General features: G+C 41.7%; 3 protein-coding genes across 7 annotated transcripts; 1 reads left to right on the top strand and 2 right to left on the bottom strand.

The window, feature by feature from the left end:
- The first annotated feature begins 120 nt into the window (after positions 1-120).
- Positions 121-5,995, top strand: LOC100701822 (C-type lectin domain family 10 member A). Its single transcript, XM_003445983.4, has 8 exons — positions 121-279; positions 358-465; positions 1,260-1,349; positions 1,442-1,507; positions 1,599-1,691; positions 2,414-2,568; positions 2,782-2,891; positions 5,639-5,995. Exons 1-8 carry the CDS (start codon positions 222-224, stop codon positions 5,793-5,795), a joined length of 837 nt encoding a protein of 278 aa, XP_003446031.1. The 5' UTR covers positions 121-221; the 3' UTR covers positions 5,796-5,995.
- Positions 5,996-7,907: 1,912 nt separating this feature from the next.
- si:ch73-71d17.2 (RPA-related protein RADX) lies at positions 7,908-18,977 on the bottom strand. 4 transcript variants are annotated; one of them, XM_005477736.4, is made up of 19 exons: positions 18,865-18,977; positions 17,706-17,817; positions 17,428-17,617; positions 17,247-17,356; positions 16,458-16,604; positions 15,896-16,062; positions 15,325-15,481; positions 14,853-14,961; positions 14,101-14,192; positions 13,845-13,970; positions 13,654-13,758; positions 13,358-13,531; positions 13,108-13,232; positions 11,765-12,024; positions 11,638-11,691; positions 11,104-11,147; positions 9,870-10,151; positions 9,617-9,766; positions 7,908-9,088 (listed from the first exon to the last, which is right to left on the bottom strand). In XM_005477736.4, exons 1-19 carry the CDS (start codon positions 18,925-18,927, stop codon positions 8,964-8,966), a joined length of 2,592 nt encoding a protein of 863 aa, XP_005477793.1. In that variant the 5' UTR covers positions 18,928-18,977; the 3' UTR covers positions 7,908-8,963. The 4 variants fall into 4 exon arrangements, with proteins under 4 accessions (XP_005477793.1, XP_005477794.1, XP_005477795.1 ...); XM_005477737.4 differs by having other exon boundaries at positions 11,638-11,688; XM_005477738.4 differs by having other exon boundaries at positions 16,458-16,601.
- Positions 18,978-19,571: 594 nt separating this feature from the next.
- Positions 19,572-22,457, bottom strand: ift46 (intraflagellar transport 46 homolog (Chlamydomonas)). 2 transcript variants are annotated; one of them, XM_013271827.3, is made up of 6 exons: positions 22,337-22,457; positions 21,985-22,131; positions 21,383-21,678; positions 21,087-21,180; positions 20,877-21,008; positions 19,572-20,796 (listed from the first exon to the last, which is right to left on the bottom strand). In XM_013271827.3, exons 2-6 carry the CDS (start codon positions 22,111-22,113, stop codon positions 20,443-20,445), a joined length of 1,005 nt encoding a protein of 334 aa, XP_013127281.1. In that variant the 5' UTR covers positions 22,114-22,131; positions 22,337-22,457; the 3' UTR covers positions 19,572-20,442. The 2 variants fall into 2 exon arrangements, with proteins under 2 accessions (XP_013127281.1, XP_013127280.1); XM_013271826.3 differs by having other exon boundaries at positions 20,125-20,796; positions 22,250-22,410.
- Positions 22,458-24,935: the final 2,478 nt, after the last annotated feature.

Here is a 24,935-nt window from a genome sequence, read left to right as displayed (position 1 = left end):
AGATTATCTCGGTGTAGTAATCAGCTAACACACACACACACACACACACACAAACACACACACACACAGGTGGTGTTTTCCAGTGCAAAGTGCAGCTCGTGGCCAATGACCTGAGGCTCTGTGTTTGGACAGTTCGCCTGTTTGTTCATTGGGGACTGGATGAAGACGAAGTCAGACGCACACCATTTCACACAGAGACAGACCCAGAGACCAGAATCGCCATGACGACTGAATACCATGACAATGTGGACGAAGAAATGAGCAATTTCTGGAACAAAGGTGCCTGTCTGTGTGTCTGTCTGTCTGTCTGTGCGTTCTGTAAAATGAAAAACTCATGTCCTATTTGTCTGTCCGCAGAGCCTCGTACTGTCGATTTCTCCAGGTTCTCCAGGTACAGACGATGGCTCTTTCCTGCTCTGACGGCTACACTCCTCGTGATTCTGATCATAGCTCTGGGAGCCAGCAGTGAGTACACTCAGGACACAACAGGGCCTTAAGGTCACTATTTATCAAAATAGACACCTAAAACACAAGTGTATAGATTTTCCTGTCTGGCCTGCAGTGATGTTTATCCTTTTGGATTTTTCCAAGTGTGAGCTGCCCACTTTAGGAGATATTGACTGTAGAGGTGTCTGGCTTCACTTCAGCCACAATATAATGAAATGATGCTCAGGTTGTGGATCTGACGGTGTAAAACAAACATGTAAAACATAGTTTGTGGGCAGTAACTGACTCACAAACCAGCATTTTCTTGTTTCTTTCTTGAAACTCTTTTCTGTCAGTTGTCTACCTCAATCAACCAAAAGAGGTGTGTTTTTATCTAGACAGTGAGGTCAGAATAGAGATCCAGCTGTGTCATTACAAACTATTGCATTACATAAACCTTAAATCTGTGTGGAACAGCTGACCTGTATAATGTGTAGAAGAAAACAAAACATTTGTTATTGAAGATTCAGTTACCGTGCCATATCAACAAAACAATGACCTTTAAAAAAAACTTCAGAAAGCCTGGAGAACAATAGTTCAAGCTTTTTTAAAAGATTACAAAAAAGGCTGGCTCTGTGGAGGCAAAAGATAAAGAAAGTAATGATGCATAATGTGTGCTACGCCATAAACAGTTAAGCAGATGTAAATAATCACAAAATAAAATGAACAACAACAGTAAGTACTTTTATTTAATGGTGAGAATCTTTTTGGTAATGATTTGAAGAAAAAAAATTTTATTTTATAATTTTTTTTATATGTCTGTGTGTTTGCAGACACGTCAACATGGAACCGGTTGTGGTCTTCGGAGAAAAGTGTTTCTAATCTGACTGAATCACTGAGGGACACACAGCAGCTCACCAAAGGTAGCTCAGATGTACTCATACTGTGATACTGAGTTACTCAATTGCTGTCCTTTCTTCTTAACACTCTGTAATTTCCTGTTCTTCTGCAATAGATACAGCAAAAGAAGTTTTGTCAATGAAGTTTGCAGTGGAGAACAACAAGGACCAGCTGGCATCAGGTGGGAACTCTGCAGAGCAACACTGCATACACATTGACACTAGCAAGTAGTTTCATTAACATACCTGTGCTTTGTGTGTGCAACTCATCAGTATCAGAGGCACTGAGGCAGCTCTCAGTCCTGGACGCTCTCCGCAGGACGGTCGCCGAACTCAAATGTTCTTTTGAACGCTTGGTCAACAATGGTACACAGCTCCTGTCTAATCCTCTCCCCTCTTCGTCATTTAGTCATCCAGTCTAATGTTCTGCCCTCTGCTTCATTGACCAAAGATGCCCTCACAGTTTTAAGCTTATAGAACACCTTTACCGTTACTAAAGAAGAAGCCTGTGTATAAATGTGCCTTGGTTCATTGGCACCCAAGTCATTTATCTCTGAGTCTGAGGCATCTAATGAGCTCAGACTAACTTCAAACACCTGCAGGCATTACTGGAAGGTTTAAACAGGTTCTTGAAGCTAAGAACCAAAATTCATGTTTCTTTGTATAAACTGTAACAAGCTAAGGCAGAAAGGTTTTGTCTCTCTGGGGGGGAGCGAGGTCTTATGAGGAAATTAGTAACTAAATCGTGTTATTTCCTAATTTAAGATTTGTATTAAGCTCTCCAATTGTTCCATTTGTTTATTATACTTATTTGTTATTATTTGTTTGGCCTTTTTTTATTTTAGAATTTTCTTAACCATGTGATTGTGTGCTTTCATCCACTGATCTTTCTTGAAAAGGATGATGTTAATCTCATCATATTTCTTCACCAAAAATATGTCGTTCTAAAAATAGTGCTCACAACGACTGTCTAATATCTTCTAGGACTGTCCCCTTTTAAAGAAGGTCTCCAATATCTAAAAGTGTATTTTTGAAATGACTCTTATAAAACATGGAAACCAGACACTTTCTGTCTGTCCGTCTGTCAGGCACGACAGCACACGGCTGTTGTCCTCTGAATTGGGATTCTTTTGGCACCAACTGCTACTTATTCAGTACCACGCCATTATCGTGGCACGATGCCAGAGACTGGTGCAATGGACACGAATCTCACTTGGTCATTCTTCTCACTGACGAGGAGTGGGTGAGTTGGCTGTCCCTCTCATCTGTTTGCACTGACACTCAAATATGTGATGCAGCTTAAACACACTGTCACCTCAACAGGAATTCCTCTGTCATGAGCTAATCTATAAAAACAGATCTATAGCTCATGTATGTGACTGAAAAGGGGAGGAACCTGTATTGATTCTTGGTTGAAACTGAAAATTAGAGTTTTCTGTCCGTCTGCCTTAAACAGGATTTTGTGACCCAGCGTAGTGTGGGCACCTTCCACTGGGTGGGTCTGACTGATGAGAGGACTGGGCAGTGGGAGTGGGTCAACCAGACACCCTACATCATGAACCGGAGGTAAGCTGTTACACTTAAAAAAACAAACAACTGATGGTATACATGCAAGAAAATGAGGGGCTGTGTTTTTTGTACTGCCAGTTAGGAAGAGAATGTAATTGTTCTGCCCATTACTCATGCCGGTAGCTTAGAATACCAATCAGGTGGAACAAGATAACCTTCCTAGCACACCTGATCATTTCTCACAGCACACCTATGTGCCATGACACAGTGGTTGGTTACTAGGGGAAAATGGATATTCCCTGAGTAGTTGGTGAGCAGTTATTGATGGCTGATAGTTACTGTGAAATTGGTTGCTAAAGCAGCGCCCTCTTTGCGATCACTTCACTTCTAGGCAGCAAAGAGAGGCCTTTAGGATGCTGATTTTTTGTTTGTTTGTTTTTTTTGCTAAAGGCACCACAGTCCAAGTATGATGAACCTTTTGTTAAAAAAGATGTTTCTTTTGTTTTTTTTTCTAATTGGGCATATTTCTAATCTTTATTCTTGTTCATTTATAAACACTATAAGGTATATAATTAATCATGAGTAAAATATCATGAGTCAATATTATCAGGAAACCATCTGCAACATTTTCTATTTACAGTTAACCCAGAGTCATTGTTAGGGATGGGGATTGTTTAGGTTTTATCCGATACCGGTGCCAAACCGGTACTTTTGAAACGGTGCTGGTGCTTAAACGGTGCTCGAACCGGTGCTTAAAGAATGGAGAACACAAACTTTGTCCTAAAACCTCTCATGTTTAGCTGTTTTTTTGTAAAAAGATAACAATGTTAGCCTTTTCTGCAGCTATAGGGCATATATGGTATCACTCTTGGCTGGAAGCAGTGCTTAAACAATGGAAAAAACACAAACTTTGTCCAAAAACCTCTCATGTTTAACGGTTTTCCAATTTTTCTTTGGTCATTTTAGCCTTTTTGGCCAGGGTGAAGGGAGTATCTGCCATCAAACTAGAAGACAGCCGCATGTAACTACGACGGTGTTTGCTAGTTCACCTTACATGCATTAATGCAATAATGTGGTTAGCGTACTCAACGTTAATTACACACGAACAACATGAAGCTACTCACGCAGAGAAGAACGGCTGCTGCTGCCATCATCATCCATCAGCATTTCTGCTACACTGACAGGGCTAGGGGCCAGGACTCTCCTCTTCGGGTTTTTGGGGGATGTTGCTAACTCCGGGTCCGATAACAGGCACCACACCCGTTAGTAGGTACAGTGCATTACTCGGCTTTAAAAAAAATGCTATGCGTCGCCAGGTGTTTCATCAGATTTGAGGTGTTACCTCCTTGGCACAGTATTACAGTATCAGCGTAAAGCACTTGTTGCAGGCTGCTGAGTTTGCATCTTTTGCTGTGAAGTACAGCCAGACTTTTGACTGCTTCACCTTGGGCATTTTTAATCTGTAGCTCTGCTCTAAAAGAACGTACGTACCTGGGCCCGCCTACTATCCTCGGAAACATAAAATGATTGGCTAGAATCTGAAGTGTATCACATCTCAGGGAAAAAAATCACCGAAATAAAGTACCGAAATGTGTGCTGCTTTTCGGTCTGGTTACTACCGTTTATGTCAGAACCGGTGCCATACCGGTACCCATCCCTAGTCATTGTGGGACAATGATTTTTAAAGAATACTAATTGTAGAATGAATAGATTTAATAGACGTTATACTCAGTCCCATCATCACCATCATTATGAGCTTCAGGAAAAACAAAGACATCCTTTTTCCAAAATCAAAAGGTATGAAGTGGCGAGGGTGTCCTGCTTTATGTTTATGAGTTCACATGACCTCACATGTTCTTTTTAAAGACACCTACAAAGAGTATGTCACACATAGTACGCAAAGTGTTATATTTCCACTGTAGTGTCAGTACACTATTAGAGCTTATGCTGAGTCAGACTGCACACACGATAGTTTGTTTACTAGTTGACTTCTTCTTTATTCCTTAACACAGACGTAACACACACACATAACTGGGCGTGGTGCCCCCTACTGGCGATGGCTTGCATAGCACACAATAACTCTTGGTCCATACATAACACAAAGGACAAAAGGAAAAGTGTCCAGAGAGCCATAATCATGGAAAATCATCAGACATCAACGTTAAGTGGCATCTTCGGGACTACCACTTCCTCGTCAGCTGTTCTCGCTGCTGACATCTGAAAGTCTTTTTGCATGACCTTCATAGTCCAGACCTCCAGGCAGGAAAAAACATTTCGTTACTGAACTGAAGTCCCAGTCCTCAGGCGCTTCATGTCACATCTACATTATTATAATCTCAGGGGTACACCACTATTATATTTATATCATACTGGTCATGCTTATGTGTGTTTGGGGATAACTGTAACTACAAATATCCAAAACTTGATTCTGTTCATCTGGACATAGCGTTTTCAGTGGGAGAAACGTTGAACAGAATCAAGTTTTGGAGATTTCCTTACCTGGATGATTGAGCATGCATCAAGACATAACTATAAATAGTTATTTGGCATTATTGCGTTTGTGTTTGAGAATTTTTGTGCGCATTTTCCCATATAGTTCATTGTATGAGCTGCAAAAATGTTTATAGCGGCTGTAAAGTTGGACTTTTTACCTTGAAAATTTGTGGGAACTGAGTGACTGCTGGAACGAGCCTCAATTGGACATTAGAGGAACTGCAACTTCATGTGCTTTGACGCTGGCTTCTCTTGTCTGTCATGGTGGTTGCAGCTCACCTTAAGACTCACTTTGTATCATTCTTTTGTAGGAGGTGGAGACCTGGGCAGCCTGACGCCTGGACCCATCATGGTCTCGGTCCCGGGGATGAAGACTGCGCTCATCTTCATTCTGATGGACGTCTTAACGATCTGCACTGCTCCAGCAAAATGCGCTTCATATGTCAGAGGCACACCATGAAGAACTAAACTCAGATGTGAGCTGTGAGCTGACACCATTGAATAGTGTGATTACAAGCTACCAGAATGATCTGTTTCTGCTGTGCTGAGGGAAAGTTCATTAGTGCTTTGCAGTTTGTATGCTGTATCAAAATCTTGATGTACCTAATTTTCCAGAACTCCACTGGTGCCCAAAAATCTAATAAAACACATCATCAATTTCCCTGAAACCTTCCTTCATTATCCCGAACAAACCAAGAGATTAAAAGTTCTTTAAATAGTTCTTTGAATTCCTGAAAAAGTAGCCCTAAAGGAAAACTCTCCATGTCCTAAAAAAGGTATGGTTTCACAGATCAAGTGTTTCTTAAGCCAAGTCACTTTTGAGAATTCCTTAATTAAATGATCAGGTTCCTTAAAAAAGTTTTGAACTTGAAGTGCATTAAAAAAGCTCCCAGGATTCTTGAAAAAGTCCTCGAGTTAATGGATCATTATCTGTGTTGCAAATGTGGTGAAGAGAACTTGCAGTAATTTGCTTTCCACGGAGCGACATTTAAATTTATGCCTGCACATTCAGACTTGAGCTATGAAGCATCATACCTATGTTTTAATGTTGGAGGAGTCTCCTACACTAAAGAAATTAAACAAAAAATGCCATCCTCACTTCAAGACTTCTCTCCAGACATGAAGTCAGGGCTGTAACATATGAAAACATGCATAAACATGTAGCAAAGTCCAAAGAAGGCCATAAAACTTTAGTCTAAAGTAGGCATTGACAGCTGAGGTACACAGTTAACATTATAGGGAAAAACAGTTTTTAAGATGACTCAAAATGTAAAATACTGTAAAATATTTATTTGAACATGGATTGTGTCCATTTTTAAAAAATTTCCTCATTATAGCGTATTTAAAACAATAACTGTTGACCAAAGTGCTATGCATATAAAATCATCAAAAGAGATAAAAACATTGGAAGAAAGGACAAAAATGTAAGAAAGGAAGCACAAAATTAGAATTTGTTTATTTTTCATTTCCTAATTTTTTGCTAAGTGTTCATATTTTTAGAATATTGTGTACATTTTAAATGTGTGCGTACATATTTTGTACACTGTATGGGGTTATGGGCTACAGTCTAAATGGCTTAGATCTGTCTTGGCTGACTTAAAACATGTTGGTTCTACAGCCACCATTATAGCTAGGATTATGAACTTGAATTGGGAGGGGTAAGAAAATATAGAACTCAGCTGTCTGCAATCTACTGACATGTAGGGGTGAACACGTAACAACATTTATATAAGTTCTCAAGTTAATCAGAGTTAATTTAGGTTTTTAAAATTAAGTTACTGAAAAAAGTTCAAAAGGTTCTTACAGAAGTTCTCTAGTGGTTTAAAAAGTTCTCGAAGTTTAAAAGTTCAACAGTTAATTAAATAAGTCTAAGTTCTTATAGATTATCAAGTTCCTATGGAAAATTTGAGAGTTCCTTAATTGTTAAACAAAGATGAGTTCCTAAAAATGCCCAAGCTATTTAGGAAAGTAATCAGGCTCCTTGAAGCATGTACTACATGTTGGTACATACTGCTGAAGTAGTTCGAAACACTGACAACTTTATGAAGGTGAAACTTTTTTTTACCTCCTCTTTCTTATATTTCTTCTTCTATGTCTGGACAAGGTTGTTCAAGCTCTCCTCCATCAGCACCAGCCACAACTGAACTAACTCTTTAAGTCATTATCCAGTCATTGTGGTTTTGTCTTTTCCAATCAGTCTAATTTCTGCTTCCAGACCAGTTTTTTATTTGTGTCACTATTAGTGTTAATGTTTTTTTTATTATTAATATCATTATTATTATTTTACAGAAGGTGTTGGTCAAGGCCATGTTTAGGAATACCAGAATAGAAACTGCACTTTATGAACTCAAAGTGATACAGACCTCCCAATCCTCAAAAAAGATAAATAAAATAACCATAAAATAAAACTACACATCTGTAAGGTGGTTTAAAGAAGTAGATATTCAGATGATCCATGATGGGTTTGAAGATCCAAGAAACTGGTAGTGGAAAAAACACAAAAAGCACTGGAAGATAAATTACTGCTGTCAGTGAGAGAAAACAGCTTTTTAGGGAGTTAAAAACATCAGTCGGACAATATTCACATTCACATGAGGCGACATTTTATTGGGATGTTAAATGAAATATATTTGCTTGAAGTATAAAAACTTCACATGTGTAGAAATCCAAAGAACATTCAGTGAAGAACAACAATGTTTTCCATACTACAGATACAATGTCCCAAGCTGTGAATCCAGGAAAACAAAAATTTATCAAGGTTAACAAAGCGGTTTGGCATATACTAAAATATAAAATATAATTTAAAGTTATTAAATGCTTTTTGTTGGCAAGAACAGATAACAGAAAACAGGTAAACAAAGACAGGATTTCAAAAACACTGCGGACCTGACATTGTAGCACAAATGTTAATCCTATTTCAAAGCCTCCTTCACAGAAAACACACTGAATGTAACAGTGAATACTTTACAGAAATTTTACAGTAAAAAGGCAGAAAATACCACAAACAACGAAACAGCAGCAGCAGCAGTGAGAAGCACAGAAAGTAACCACATCGCATTAATCGCCACATCAGCTCTTCTCTCCTTATAGCTTAAATAAGTTAATTTTTAGTTTAGTTTTAGTTTGAAAAATGTTAAATATTATGTCACAGTCCACAAGAGGAAAATGGGGGATAAAATAAGGTCATAAATCTGAATTTTAAGGGAAATGAGAAATAATTTTACACTGTAAATACAAAATGGTCCAAACTGAACCGTACGAACATGAACCAACACAATCTTAGAGTATTATTCAAAATAAAAGCAAAATTAGTCTTAAAAAGGACTTTTTACGCCTAATTTTACCCTAAACAACAACACTTCTAACTCTTTACCTCCTTCTATTAAGCTTATAAACCCTGCTATACACATTTTATTAATACCTCGTTATATTACTGTACTCTTTGAGTACTTTGATGAAGTGGTACTACAACTCCCAGCGTTTTGTAAATAAGAACAATGAAAAAAAGAGAACAGCAATAAAGTGTATAAATTTGTCACTGGAGATGTTACAATGTAGTTAAAATTAGTGTAAAAAACTACAACTCTCAATAGCGTTTGTAATACTAAGTGTACATACTACAGCTCCCATCAGGCATCAGTGGGTCAGCTGAAAGGCTCTGCTTAGGACGAGTTCAGTTGTAGCTCCACCCAGATGACATGCCTCTACAATGCACACCAGCCTCTGATTGGTCAACCGGGACGCCATAGCGATAAGGTCACCTGAGAGGCAAAGAGAAGACCCTTCACTATCACATCTTTGTGTGTGGGAAGGTGTGACTAGATATGCTCCGTGGGAACGTATCTAGTTCGTGAGGACATTTCTGAATTAAGAAGATATTTCTGCTTTGTGGGGACGTTTATGCATTACAAGGACATTTCTGCGTATTAGGACGTTCCTGCATTTTGGGGACAAGTCTGCAATAAAAGGACATTTCTGTTCTGTGGGAACCTTTCTCCTTTAAGAGGAAATTTTAATTATGAAAGTGTTTCTGCTCAGTGTGGACATCTTTGCACAAAGAGGACATTTGTATATTTGATGACCACATTTCCGCATTATGAGGACATTGCTCTCTATAGGAACAATTTTATGGGTTAACTTTTATTTTTATTGCTGTTCTGTGGGGACATTTCTGTTTTAAGGGGACATCTCTGTATTCTGAGCACAGTCTGGCTGGATGCAACACTGGATTTATGAGGACATTTCTGCATTAAAAGGATACACTGCCCAGTCTGAGTGTGTTCACTGACCTGGTGAAGGTGGAGGTGTGTGTGAGGAGAAGGCTCCGTGTGATAAGATGGAGGTCCAGGTGTTGGAGTGAGACGAGAGGAGAGGAGCAGGAGAGGAAGATGAGGCATGGGGGAGAAAGACGGTGTCGATCAGCACTCCGTCTGAGAGAGCTGAGGGGACAGAGGGGTTCATTTACATTTGGAAAATCTGACCGTGTCTCAATAAGATATCATGACAGTCACCATGGTTACCAGTGCGCTTATTAAAGTGTACCTCTCAGTCTCAATGTGTAGTAGCCATCGAGGGTGGAGTCAAATCTCTCAGGCGTCACCCGCCCTCCCATTGCCACCGCAGCCACCTGCTCCTCTCTGTGGGTGTGGTCGTAACGCATCGGGAGTGTCTCCACAGCAACAGGCGAGAAGGCCGGCAAAGTGTGGGCAGTAACAAAAGACGAGGTGTCTTCATCATCATTATCATCGTCTTCGTCGTCTTCATCATTGTTGTCATCAGAGTTTGTGTTTTCAAGGAACTCCATAGAGGCTTCAAAGAGAATCACTGCAGACAGACAGAAAATCGAGTAACATCGTACGGCACCTATGAGGAACGCGGTCCCCGTGGTCACTTATGAGGACCGTAGCTCCTCTGTCTGATTACCAGGTCCATCATCTTTTTGTGTTCTGTCATCTGTGAGGTCCTTGGGCTATTCTGGTAGACACAAGGAGCACAGTTGGGTCTATTTTATGAAAAGTTGCTTTTTCTGGTCTCTTGTGAGGACCTCTGTCCTTTTGGTTTTTTTGTTAGCACCACATTTGATTATTGTTTTTTCTCACCTACGAGGGTCGAATCTTGTGAGGACTAATATTTCTGTTTTTTTCCTTTTAAATGATTACAGTCTCTCTGGTCACAAAAAGGTCCTACTCACTTGTGAGGAGCATAGATTTTCTGAGAACTTCAGTTGATTGGTGGAAACGCCTTTGGTCATTTTCTTTTTTTGCCCTTACGATGATCCTTCTTTTTTCTAGTCAGATGTGAGTAACTCAGGCTTTTTGGCTTCTTGTGATGATTAAACGTTTTCTGGTCACTGCTAAGATTTTTTTTCAGAGTGTGTGTGTGTGTGTCCCATAGGAGGACAACAGCTTTTAAGGAGTCCTTTTCAGGACCAGGTAAAATTTATTTAATTTTATTTACATTTTTATCCCACCTGAGGACCATACTTTTTGGGAGGACCTTTATGTTTTTATTACATGTAAGGAAGAAAACCTCGCGAGTAGACTGAAGTGGTCAGACCTTTTGTCTTAATTATCAGGTAGAGCTGCTGAAGACAAACATTTAAATGAAAAACTCAAAAAACAAAACTACTTTATCTGACCTGGATGCTGAATGTGGTCTCCACACACCTAGTATGAACATTCATTTAAACAAAGGCTCTCTATTATATTTAGATTCGGTCATACAGAAACTTCCTCTCAGCAAAGTGCAGGTTTTTTAAAACAACATTCAGGCTTACCCGTCTTGTTGTTCTGCTCTGGCTGCAGTGTAATCCGGGGACTTCTGAAGGGACAAAACAATTCAACCTCATTCGATTAGACTGTCAGGAGGAGCTCTGATTAGTCAGACACTGGAATAGTGCGGTATGCAGTTTATAAATGGTAAATGGTAAATGGCCTGTATTTATATAGCGCTTTCTAGTCCCTAAGGACCCCAAAGCGCTTTACATATCCAGACATCCACCCATTCACACACACATTCACACACTGGTGATGGCAAGCTACATAGTAGACACAGCCACCCTGGGGCGCACTGACAGAGGCGAGGCTGCCGAACACTGGCGCCACCGGGCCCTCTGACCACCACCAGTAGGCAACGGGTGAAGTGTCTTGCCCAAGGACACAACGACCGAGACTGTCCAAGCTGGGGCTCGAACCGGCAACCTTCCGATTACAAGGCGAACTCCCAACTCTTGAGCCACGATCGCCCCATCAGGTTATACATTAATATAACCTGATGACCTGGAGTCAGTGACATCCCCCTCAGAACTGACCTCTTGGTTGGCGTGTCCGCCTGCAGAAGCTGCTTCCTCTTCCACGACTTCCTGCTGAAACAAACATGGTGAGTGTGACTCGCGGTCAGAGCTGAGCGCTGCAGTCAAAGCCGGTTTAAAGTCTCACCCTGCTCTGCGGTCCGGAGGACAAGGCGTCGACTTACTGACCAGTGAGGACGGAGAGGCCAGAGAGAGAGAGGGGGATGAGGGGGAGGAGGAGAGGGGAGGTCTGAAGGAATGAGGGGTGGAAAGTAACGGGAGTTGGGAGAAGTAAGAGGGGGAGGAGGGGGGAGATGCGTAGCGGTGGCGAGAAGAGGGCGAGGAAGAGGATGCCGAGGAGGGGCAGAGAGATGAAGCTCGGTCTGTCCAGAACAAGCAGCGATCCTCCTGAAGGAGAGATGAGGAGGTGTTAAAGGAGGAACAGAAGGAGGTCAGGTGATCAGGGGAGTTTACACTGATGGAGACGCTTTGGACAATTCACACAAAGAGCTGATCTTCTTTTAATTAAAGCTGCCGGAGCTCGAGTTTTTTTCCCGATGTTCACTGTGGTGAATCTCGAGAGCAGGAAAGTGATACATGATTTATCCTGTAACCTGTGGTCAATGCTAGCACATTCGTATTCACGAGGCTACACCTGCTTTGTTTCTGAGCATCTTTCCTCACATCTATCCTGAATGTTTACACCAATAATTGGAAAAAAGAGCGTTTAAATTAGGAGCTCCCACCTCATGAACTAATAAGAAAGTGTTTGTTGGTCTGTCTGTTTTCCTGTAGATATGTGACCCATGTCCAAACAGGAAGTTTTAAGTTTTGAAAGCAAGCTAGTTACTTTACAGCAACCTGCTTTTGTCCCTTCCTGAAAGCTTAAAGTCACTCGCTGTTTAGTTCAGCTTGAGACTAAGAGAGACTTTGGCCACCAAAGTCTGTGTCAGAGGAATTAAGACTCACACTGGGTCTCATTTGTATCCGTCACTACTCAGCTCTTTTCTTCATAACTCATGCAAAGGATTAATAAAATAATAAATTATGTCAAATCTGTCTAACTATCTATCTCAGTCATCTGAACCTTCATGTGAACTTTAAACTAAGCGCTGCAAAAATCAAACCTTTAATGTAACTCTCGACTGAAATAAATGAGGTGCACTTGATTTATAACACAAGAGAAAACGAGAGATATGCAGTGAAAATAAACACCAAAAAGTTGTCACATTTTCATCACCGTTGAAGTCATCTCCACCCTTCTACACGCAGCTATCTCCCTCTAGTGGCCATTATAAAGAATACAGGTTACCTGCCAAACCCAGTCTCTGTTATGCTGAATATGAGTTAGTCACATGACCTCACCTCTGCATGTATTTTCATTAGAACAGATGAGAAATGGAAAATAACTCAACTGTTTACAGATCAAATCACAAAGTAAAGCAGTTTACATTTACATAACGAATAATTGTGCACTTTTTAAGCTGTTACCTCTCCTCTGCGGCTATAAGTAACCATGGTGATGGTAGCCTGGATACAGAAGGTGTGTCTCTCCCTGTAACAGAGCCGCTCCACCTCCCTCTTAAGCTCTGCCCCTTGCAGGAATCCCAGCTCACCTGTGTTTTAGATTCAGCACAGGTGAGACGAAAGATCATCATTGAGATACTCGAAGCGGAGAAAAATGAAGATCAGAAAAATGAAACTGCTCTGTGGTCAGGAGCTATAAACACAGCACGCTGACCTCTCCTGTCCTTCATGTATGTTTCCAAGGAGACCGGAGGGGGTGGGTAGATGAAGAAGCCTCCAATCAGGGCCCTGTTCAGAACCTCTTCATCGTCCTGGCTCCTCAGCCACTGCAGGAACTGCCGAACTGGGCGGAGCCTGCGGTAACTCATCTCTGAGTGGTGCCCCTGGCCTGCCAGTCGACCAATCAGGAGAGAGGACAGAGTTGACACACGCTATTGACCGCCAGGAGGAGTCAGTAGGAGAAATGCTGCAACTGAAAATGAAAATCTAGCTTCGTACACAGCGTGTTACCTGTGCAGTACACCTGTGTGTAGGTGGTGTTGGTCAGGTAGAAGCAGTTGTGACTTTGATCCGAGGACCTGACCACCTTCAGTCGTGTACAAACAACCACGGACACTGCAGACAGAGGATGGGTAAACAAAGATAAAATATGCTGTAGACACACATTCACATGTTTACGGATCAAAGCTACTGTGTCTCACGTGGGTACAGCCTCAGGTGGGTTTCTGGCTGAGACGTGGAGAAAAGTTTCACCATGACTGGCTGCTCACTCATCCCGTCCTCCAATCGTAGCCAGCGATACTCCAGAAGCTCCACCCCTCTGCCATCTTCAAATTAAAATAAAAATTAATAATTAATAATAAAACGCCAATTTCTTTGTGGCTGAACGAAAACTGAAAGAAAATCAGCAACTTGTGTTGTCATTGTGTGTTTTTATCGCCATGGTAACTCCCTCACCCTTGCTCCTGATTCGCTCCGGCCGTCCTGAGAACGTCAGCAGGCCAATAACATCACATTCAGCACCATTAGGGCGGTCCAGCAGCTCCTTACTGACAAAAAGAGTCAGTCTGTGCGCTTGTCTTGCACACCATGACAGCACATCAGCTTTAAACGATCAAAATGAGGACATCTTTGAATTATGGGGACATTTCTCATTTATGAGGACATGCTTGCCTGTTTCAAGGGTAAAGTTTAGTTTCACGGTCAACTGTGAGGGGGAAACATTCAGCTGCAAGGCCCAAGGTTCCCGACAGGAGCAAGAAATGCTTTATTTAAACTAGAAGAGTTTAAATACTGTGCCACGACACATAAGATAATAAATAAAATAAAAAGACTAATACTAATACTAAATAATAAAATACTAATAAAAAGACGAAGAAGAAATACTAATGTACATAGTAGTACTATAGTACGACTGCAATAAAGAGGAAAAAAGAGACTCAGAGCTGTTGAGGAAGAACTTCTTTCTTCAGTTCCTGCAAGAATATCAGCTTTGTGTTCAACTAAGCAGGCCCAGGTTTCACACTAAGTAAGTAAATTGATAGCAGATTATCATTATATTTCAATAAATATGGTTTTTGTGACATTTTTGTTTGGTAGTGTGCCTTGTGATTTTTCTGATGTGAAATATGTGCCGTGGCTCCGAAAGTTTGGGAAACACTGCTCTAAGGGTTTGAGTAGAGTCCTCATGTGCAAACAGGATCATGTACCTGTTGTAGAAGCTGTAGGTGGGTGCAGGGGGCAGATAATCAGGTGAAACAGAGGATTCTTGGAGGACAGAAATCTGTGCAGCAGGATTTCTGCTGTTCACACTGATCTCTGCACAGAAAAACAGAATCAGAGCGATAACTGTGAGTCACAGGTGTCCACGTATACAATGTTCAGTTAGAATAAGTCTGCCTTCTAACCTGTGGTGAAATTTAAAGGTAACTGAGAAGTTGAAAAGGCTAAAATGAAAGATTAAATATAGACGTGTGTGAATAACACAAGTGGGAAAACTCAATGAGAGGCCCACTGGGCACAAAAGCAAAGAATCCCCAGTTCAAACTGAGTTTTAGGGTGAAGTTAATATAATAATATGTTAAGCTTTAAAATCTGCACATCATAAAACACTTTTTACCCCAAAGTACAGGAGTTCAAAAAAAGACTAAAAAAAAGTCTCATTGCTTTTGTCCTGTGTACCTATGTCGTTGAGCTCAGCCTGGTAATGCTGTTTGACTCGATAGCGTCTAAGGCTGATGATGTCACCAGGCTTGAGGCAGCGGTACCAGCTGACACATACACTGTTCCACAACACCACCCACACATTTCCTGTTCGATCGTGCACTTCCAGCACCGCCTGAAGCAGAGGGAGCGAGAGAACAGTTCAGAAAGTCTGGAGTTCCTCAGGGATCAGTATTAGGTCCTCTGGTAATTACATCATTTGTACTACTATGAAAATACAAAGACGTGTTCCTTACGGCTGTTACACTGTGTCTTTATCTGTTTCACTTGAATGACTCTTTAAAACTAACTAAAATACTTTATCAAACCAACATCACAACTAATATTCAATTCTTCCAATCTGCAACACTGAACTAAAAATGAGACTGAATGAGCAGTTTTCCCCTTCTGGCATAGCAATTAATGCTTTTTTACATTGTCTGACGTTGTTTAAGTTTGAGTTAGTTTAAACAGTGAATAGGTAAATAAATAATAGAAATCTTTATCAATGTTTTTACCAATCTCAATAATAGTGCACATGCTCACTGACCTTATAAGGACACTCACAGTTCCTGTCTGTTCTCCCATAATACATGAGATGTGATTTGTTGATGATGCGTACAATCAGTTCGTGCTGGACGGCCCCTCTGGTGATGCCCCGGCGACCGTACAGGTAGGACTCACGCAACTTGGATATGGTCACAGCAGGACATCGTCCTGTTAACACGCAAAGCCAATAAGAATGACATGAATCCACTGAACGGATTTGTCTTAACTCACTTTATATTTTATAATTCTATAATTTACTATTACAATCTTCTGTCATATATCTACTGTTCTAGCGGTCGATGATAATGTTAAAAACGGCAATCACACTGTTTTTTTCTACTCTTATATTTGTGTGATGTCATTGAGAGACAGATACCACACCCACCTGCTCTCTGGGGGACAGGCAATGAGAAGAAAGGCCTACTTCCAGATAAATGGTAAATAAAAAATGGTAAATAAAAGAAAGAATCATGAGTCCTTAAACCTGAAATTGAGAGCACTTCCTGTCTTGAAGTCAGCGGGTTTGTTTGAAGTGATGTTTTTTTTAATGAATACATAGGTACCTTCCTCTGGCTCTTCTTCTGCTTCCTGACCCGCTCCCTCTTTATCAGTGGCTGGAGCTTCCATCCACACCTCCCCGCTGTAGTCCACATTGTTCCACAGTGGGAGAAAGACGCTCCTGCTGGCTCTCAGAGGAACCAAAGGACCTGCTGGTTAAACAACATCAACAAGTCAGAAGCTTTAAAACTGTAAAAGCAAAGTTCAAACTTTAGTTCGCTGTTTAGTTCAGCTTGAGACAAAATGACTAAAGAAGACTTTGATGACCAAAATCTGTGTTAGAGAAATGGACACCATGTCCATCACCACCCAGTTCTTTTCTTCACTACTCATGTAAAGGATGATTCTATCCATCTCAGTCTGATTGAAAGTGACTGGTGGCTGCCATTGCAAGATGTTCTTTAGGGTCAAAAACACCAGAAAACTCTAAAACTAGTTAGAAAGAACAGGTACATTTATCACACTAGTGCACTTTGAAGAGGCCAATGGTTGTGAGCAGAATAACATTTGTGAAGAAGTGAAACAGATCATTTTTTGTGTGGTTCACATGCTTCATATGTGCTACGAGAAGAGCCATCGTGTCAACCTTCTCTTAACTAAGAAGCGCTGCAGAAATCAAACCTTGACCAAAATGAAAGTGGTGCAGTTCATTTGTAACACAAAACAAAAACAGAGATCAGCAGTGAAAAAGAATATAAATTTTTTTTTTCATGTTTTCAGAATTGTTTAAGTCATTTCCAACCTGAAATCTGAAAAATCTGAGAGTCAGAATCTCCTAGTTTCTAGCCTCTTACCTTCAGTTTTTGAGGATCCAAACCAGGGCAAAGAGTCCCAGTCCACATCCGACCATCTGACCCCTACTTCTTCATCCTCGTCCTTCACCTCCAGGCTCACCAGCCTGTAGCTGCAGGAGCACACACAAGTCAGCTGGTCTGACTGCATCACAGCTCCATCTTCTTCATTGTCCTCACTCACCTGTCTCCTTCCCCAAAGGCCCCGGAGCACTCTGGGAGCTGTGCGGTAATGGCAGTGCTGAAAGTGGCGTGTCTCACTGCAAGCCCAGGCCGCAGGATGTTCCTCTCCACCAGCCGGTTCAGACCGGGATCCAGAGTCACCTGAACCCGGCAGTCCCCATCACTCAATGTGGCGTCGTACAAGTCGTCACCTGAAGACATCAAACTGGTAAAACCCAGAGAAAACCAGTATCGTCATCAGATTGAAGTATCAAACAACCAGTTAAAACCGGGTCCGACCTTTGAGGACGGCCTGGGGGAAGTAGACGGGGAAGCCCTGGTCCCTGGTATAACGCTGCAAGTCCACCACATAGAGGAACTCCCTGCAGACGACTGAAGAGGATGGAGATGCCTGCAAGGCAAAAACAAGTGTTAAAAATGTAATATACTCTTCTTTTACTTCTTAACATAGCTCCTGCTACACCTGTAGACGTTCATAACCAACTATGGGCTCAGTGTATGTACTTGCTGCTCCAAAAGCTCAGTTTATCACTGTTTTTTCTAGTCTTGGATCTGTATGACATCACATAGAGGACAGAAGGGGCAGCCAATGAGAAGAAAGTTGTTTTAAAGGAGGAGGAGCAGGGGGGAGTTTAAAGGGCCAAAATAAGATTAAATTATTATTTTAAACTGTCATTCAGGTAAAACTGAAGAAAGTTTTAGTGAATAAAAAGTGAATAAAACATTTTGGAGCTGGAATTGAGCAGAATCGTTTCTACTTTAAGTCTGAGTGATGATAAGCAGTCTTAAAAACAACATACAACAGGTACAACATAAAAACGGATTGATTTTTAAAGGATAAAAACAGGTTATACTCTAAATCCGTCATTTACTGACGCCTTCAGGCTGAGGTACGTCACACAAACCAAATCCAATTTTAAAAACGTACTAATCAATGATTTTCGTATTCCACGCCTTCAAATGAACAAACCCAAAACACATCTGGCTTTTTTTCTAAATACTTATGATCCTAATTTGATTTCGGCACAACATTCAGTCACCGGACGGGTTGCTGTTTCTTTTTAGAAAGCGCGTTTCAAGCAGCTCATCCATTATCTGACATTTAAGCATGTTTCTTACAGGCTAAAAGCTAACGGATATAACACAGTTTGGACATGTTTCTACGTCTCTATTATGTAATATTAATTTAGTAATCGGTCAGTAAACATGGCGGATCCTTTTCTATATCACATATGTTTTTTTAATGTGAGAATCATTCAGCAGCGCTAACACGTCATACTGACTGCGCTGGTCAAGATAAAGCTGAAGGTTTTTGAATGGAGTCTGGTGGAGGATAGGGTGGCGGCAAAAAAGGCGGGAGATTTAGCAGCTGTAGGAACCGGTTAATCAATCAGACCGATCAAGATCGTCCTGGCGGCTGTATGTAGTGGAAGCACACCTTGTTAGTACCGGGTCTGGACCGGGCCAGGGTTCTGTGGAAGAGGCAGCCCGCGGCTGCCATGTTGAAGAAGCCCAAACAATAACAGTGCGGTGCATTGTGGGAGGAGGGAGGAGACGCAGTTTTTTTTTTTACAGCTTAAAATACTAATAAAACAAAAGAGGATTATTTGTTAAATTAGTGTTAAAAATCTAAATGTTTAGAAGTAAAACACACCTAAAGAAAACTTCTGAAAACGTCTTTTAAAATTATATTTGGAGCTTGACCTTTGACCTCATGTAACCAGTGTGTTTCTGCGTTGTGTCTGACAAAGAAAGGTAAAAGAAAGAAAAACCTCAAACTAAATAACTGCTCGCTCCAGCTCCTCTCCCACAGGGGAATTGTAGAAAAGGCATTTATTTTTACATTAAACATAAAGTACGAACTGATATGGACCATATTTGACATAAGATAAGAAAAAAAAACACCAACAAAAAATCCGACATACCTGACAAAGAAAGGTAAAAGAAAGACCTCCGAGTAAATAACTTGCTCGCTCCAGCTCCTACAACCAAATACAAACAGTGGGGGGAGAGGGTTAGCTCAACCCATCACAACTTCCAAGCTAGCCATAATTATATATTCGTGCTAGCATTAATGGCGCCTAAAACACATTTATGGCACACACGTACTACACATTTATAGCGTCTAACAAAAAACAGGCATAATGATGACAATAATTGAACTAAAATCACTATCAGAAACATCAGGGTGCCTAAATATGAATTATATGTGTGTTGTACACGGTCTGGAAAGAAATGACAGCCACCTCTCCCACGGGGGAATTGTAGAAAACGGGAGAGACCAAAGGGGTACACTGTATTTATAGGGTTGCACCAACGAAGAAGAACAATGAGAAGGGGCTCTAACCGATAATGAATATAACTACAGGCTTGAAGGTCCTCACAGTCAGGTATAAAGAACACAGTTTGTGTAATTATAACAATATGTAATCTATGACTGGGTTACACTCACAGAGTTTACTTTATTAGTTACATATGTAAATATTTAAGAAAAATTGTGTATGTTTCTGTTCTGTGTCCTGTTTGTTTGTATATGTGTCTTTTTGGCTGCTGTTACAACCAAATTTCCCCTTGTGGGACAATTAAAGGATTATTCTATTCTATTCTATTCTATTCTACATATAATATATATGGGCATCTTTGAGTAACATAGACGGTTTTTGCAGGCTCAGGACTTTACAGATGTTCAGACAGTGACCTTGTTCTGAGCAGCTGGTTTATTACAGTGTTTATCAAGGACCTTCATCTGGTTCCTGAAGTATTCAGGCTGCTGCAGGTGGCACAGGTTCACAGTGAAAGTAAGCTTAGGTTAGATGAAGCTCGAAAGCTGTGTTTTTACAAAGAGCTTGAACATGGCTTTTATTTCAGTGGACAAACAGAAAACAAATTGAGGAAATAAACAAAAGCAGAGCAACAGGTTCTCAGCACAAAAGAGTCGAACATCTGGCACATCTGGGGTTAGTTTTCAGTTCCTGAACAGACTTTTGTGACCCTCTGGATGTCGTACTTCCAGCCACTAAGCTCTGCGTGTGAAGTGCTGCGAGTCTCTGAACTCCAGGTAGAGGCTGAAGAGCAGGTGCAGGGACTGGACGTGGCTGCCATAAACGGGGATGTCGAGCAGGCCACACACGATGTCCGCATACTGCGGCAGGTCACAGTTCAGGCGGGCGGACGGCAGCTGCAGGCGGTCCAGCAGCTCCTCCAGCTCGGTTGGCCACTCCTGCATCAAGCTGTCGATGTCAGGCATCGGTCGGCTGTACTGGACGCTCGCTGGCGGCTTGGAGCGGTGCAGCGCGCTGATGCTCTCCACCCAGCTGTCCACTGCCCGCAGGTTGCTCTGAGGGTTGGCAATGCTCGTCACCTTCTTCACCTGCAGGAGAGGAAACAATGAGGAGTGACTCTGACTTTAATGCTGAGTGTGTGTGTGTACAGGTGTGTGTGTGTGTGTACCTCGGTGGCGCCGTGCTGCTTGGTCTCCTCCGACAGAAACAGCGACAGCACCGTCGGGTCCGACTGCTTCACGCTGGGCTCATCCAGAACCAGCAGCCCCAGGTTGTCCGGTTTGTCATCGGGCCTCGGCACCTGTGGGATTACAACATGAGGTCACTCTGAGGTCAGAGGTTGCGCTTTCTGTGCTATCAGGTGTGATTGTGTTCGAACCTTGAGGAAGGCGTCAATGTCTCCCACCGCGGGGATGAAGTCCGGGATAAATGGCTTCAGGTTGTGCTCCAGCTCAACAGACTCGGGGGTGTATCTGAGACAAAACATGGAAGCACTCCAGATGTGTGCGTGACAACTACGTGATTTACTGCAGGGCTTAACAATATAAAGTGCTTTGTGGTGACTGTTGTTGTGATTCGGTGCTTTATCAATAAACTTTGATAAGGTTTTTTTTAGCAGAAACAAGCACCAGATGGTGTTAAAAAACATGAGTTGGCACGTGTGTCTCTGCTCACCGTGTGATGTACTGGAACAGCTCTTTGATGTCGGTGCTGACAGGCAGGCTGGCGTAGTCGGCGGGATCATACAGGCCCTCCGGCGCCTTGTGGAGCTTGCTGTCCTCCTCCGACTCGTCATCTTCGGAGTCGTCGTCGTCGTCGTCATCATCTTCTTCGTCATCATCCTCTTCTTCCTCTTCTGGCCGCCCCCCTGCCGGCTCCTTCCCCCTCCCGTGGTCCTCGTCAAACTCGTCGCTGCTGCTGTGGGCCGACATCAGGCTGTGAACCCTCCTGCTGCTCCTCCTGAACTCCACCTGAAAGACGAAGGAACAAAACCAGGACCTGAGACCAACCTGGAGCATGGCAGGAGTGACTCAGCTTACAGTTCAACTCTGATGGAAGGAAACTTTATTTACTGTTTTAATAAAAACTAGGGTTTAAAACATGATGCTCACAACTTAACATCACCGGATTCACTCTTCTGTCATTTCTACACAGCTTCTTATATGAGACGAGTTTGTGACTGGAAACACTTTGAGCTTTAAATAAAGAAGAAACACGAGCAGGCGTCACGATCACCGGTTAAACCGGAGCTCTCCGCAAGGACAGGAGGAGATTACCTGGGGCTGGCTGCGCGGAGTCGGGCTGTACACGCTCGGTACCTCCTCGGCGTCCGCCACATCCAGGCTCTCGTCGTACGGCTGGTTCTTCAGCAGGCGGCCTCCTCTGTCCCGGTCAGCCCGCTCCATCGGAGTCCGGCGGGTCAGCTGCGGGCGGACACAGTAAAACCTCCATCAGAAACAACGGTTTACAGTAGCATTAGCCGCCTAGCAGCAGACAGCTAACAAGAAGCCGACACCGGCGGTTTTAAGCCGGTTAACCCACCTGAGACAGCACACACTCGGCATACAGAGACAAACGACCTGCCGGCAGAGCTAAATTCAAATCCGATAAATGTTTTAAATGTCTTACTTGACGTCTGAGTTCAAGCCAAACTCGCTTTTCGGCGTCAAAATGGCCTTTGTGGAATGTTACGTATCCTGGCAACGGGACGGGAAGGGCATCATGGGTAGTGTAGTTAGAATCAAATGAGAGCAGAAGCTCCAGCTGCAAGGCATATTATATTATATTATATTATATTATATTATATTATATTATATTATATTATATAGAATAAAAAATAAGTGCTTTAAAGTAACTGGAAGAAAATGAAACAGTGGTGCATTTATTATTGGATGGATGGCTGAGGTTCCTCTAAATCTGGAGACTGAATGACTGAAATAAAAACAAATAAATAAAAATGTTAACAAAACCATTTTAAATCCAAAAAAATCAAATCTTTTTAAAAAGAAAAACTATTGAGGCTCATTGTCATCAATATATTTCTGATGAACACACAGGGAAAGGTTTCCTGAAGTGTGAAGTGACGATATTTATTCATCTGTTCTCAATAACAAAGGGTTTACACAAACAAGGCCGTCCACAGCTGTTTGTGGGGTGCCGACTCCTCTTAATAAAGGTACTTGAGTTATTTTGTTATTGCGGTGCTGTGGATGTTTTCCACCTACCTGAAACAATTCAGGTTTCCTGGCAGCTTTTCACAGTCTCTCAGGAGAGTTTTTAAAGATGAACGAAAACAGCAAATAATCATAAAATAATATTTCAGGGCTTTGGTTTTAGTTGTGCATTATTCTTTTTTCATGCTATCTTTTGTCTTTTATCCTTGTCTCATCTGGTGCTGTTTAAATCCTATATTAAATGAAATTGATGTTTCTCATAAATCAGCACTGGCATTGATGATTATAAAATCCTGAGGCAAAAACGATTCTTTCATTAAACTTTATTAAAGCGTTTGGGTCATTGCAGATTTCCTTTCGAGGTCGTTACATTTTGATGATCTTGATTTTATGTTGGTTGGAAGTCACAGCTGTGCAACCTGTATGTGTCACCACCACTCAACATCATCCTCATCGTTTAGTGCACCTTTATTCTTCAGTTATGCTGAACAGGTTTTTACTCCAGAAAACAAGAGGCACTCGCGCCCTGAGGACACGTTCCCAGATAGTTACCACCTCATAAGCTGTTATTTGGTTCAGAAGTCAATTAAGAAAACCTTTATTTAGAGAGCACATCTTAATCCGGGTGCAAATACAAATTGTGAAACCCTGATAGGTTTGTAGCTTGAACCTATTCGCTGGAACGTCGAGGACAATGTAATTACACAGCAAGCAAGACTCGAGTAGGCAAGTTCTTTATGTTTCACGTGCACGGGAGAGAACTGGACAGGTGCCGTTCCTTCGCTTGACCCCAGTTGCTCTCGTCCGCTCTCCCGTAACACTGCTCTTTTATTGTGGTTACATGAATATGCATAGGTTCATTAACATATGACCTCTTATATAGGTATACATGTGAACAAAGAATACCCTGTGTGTGTGTGTGTGTGTGTGTGTGTGTGTGTGTGTGTGACTCCCCAAAGCTGGTGCCAGGAGTCTAGCGGTCCATCTAAACAAAAGGCTCTTAAACTCAAACAGAGTCTAAGAGCCACAGATATACGTGTGTTTGCTATACCATATATCAGCAAGAGAAAATACGACCTCTCCTAGGAGGCGTGTGATCTATGCCACAACACTCTGAAGAGGAGTGAACGCACTCCCCTCTTCATGCTACACAGAGTTGTTACAGACCTCCTGGGATGAGACATTCTTTCAATCTACAAATGATTATATACTTCTAAGCATATATGAGTAAATATTTCTAGGCATAAATGACAATAAACAATACAAAAACCTAACACCCCACATGTAAAGCCTCACAGTAAAGCCATGAATTAAAAAAAAATCAGAACAGCAAACATGAAGAAAAGAACACAAGAAAAAAAAACAGTAACAAAAAGACCTAAAACTAAATCCTTCCATCCATCCATTCGCTTCCGCTTATCCTTTTCAGGGTCGCAGGGGGTGCTGGAGCCTATTCCAGCTGTCATAGGGGAAGAGGCGGTGTACACCCTGGACAGGTCGCCAGTCTGTTGCAGGGCCAACGCACATAGACAGACAACCATTCACACTCACATTCACTCCAGCATTCACACCTGTGGGCAATTTAGATTTTTCAGTTAACCTATCCCCACAAAGTGCATGTCTTTGGATGGTGGGAGGAAGCCGGAGTACCAGGGGAGAACCCACACAAACACGGGGAGAACATGCAAACTCCACACAAAAAGACCCCGGCCTGATGGTGGAATTGAACTCAGGACCTTCTAACCCCCATGTTGCCAAAAATCCCTAAACAACAAAATAAAATTGAAAATATAATGCAGCAGAAAACGATTAGAACGATAAACTTAAAATAAGAAAAGGAGTAGGAATTAAATCAGTTAAGATCAACATCAGTTCACTAAACAGGCCTCACAAGAGTGTTTCAGTCATTTCTTTATCAAGCTGATAAAATTGTGGTTGAAAAACATTAGCAAATATTTGGCAGAAAAAAAACAGGGCTGGGTATCTGATTTCTATAATTGATTTGATTCGATTCAATTTTGACTCAGACAGAAAGATTATAATTCGGATCATTT

Source organism: Oreochromis niloticus, linkage group LG3 (genome assembly GCF_001858045.2).
Source record: "Oreochromis niloticus isolate F11D_XX linkage group LG3, O_niloticus_UMD_NMBU, whole genome shotgun sequence".
NCBI lineage: Eukaryota > Metazoa > Chordata > Actinopteri > Cichliformes > Cichlidae > Oreochromis > Oreochromis niloticus.
Note: the sequence above shows the minus strand (reverse complement) of the source record. Positions and strands in the feature narration are given on the sequence as shown.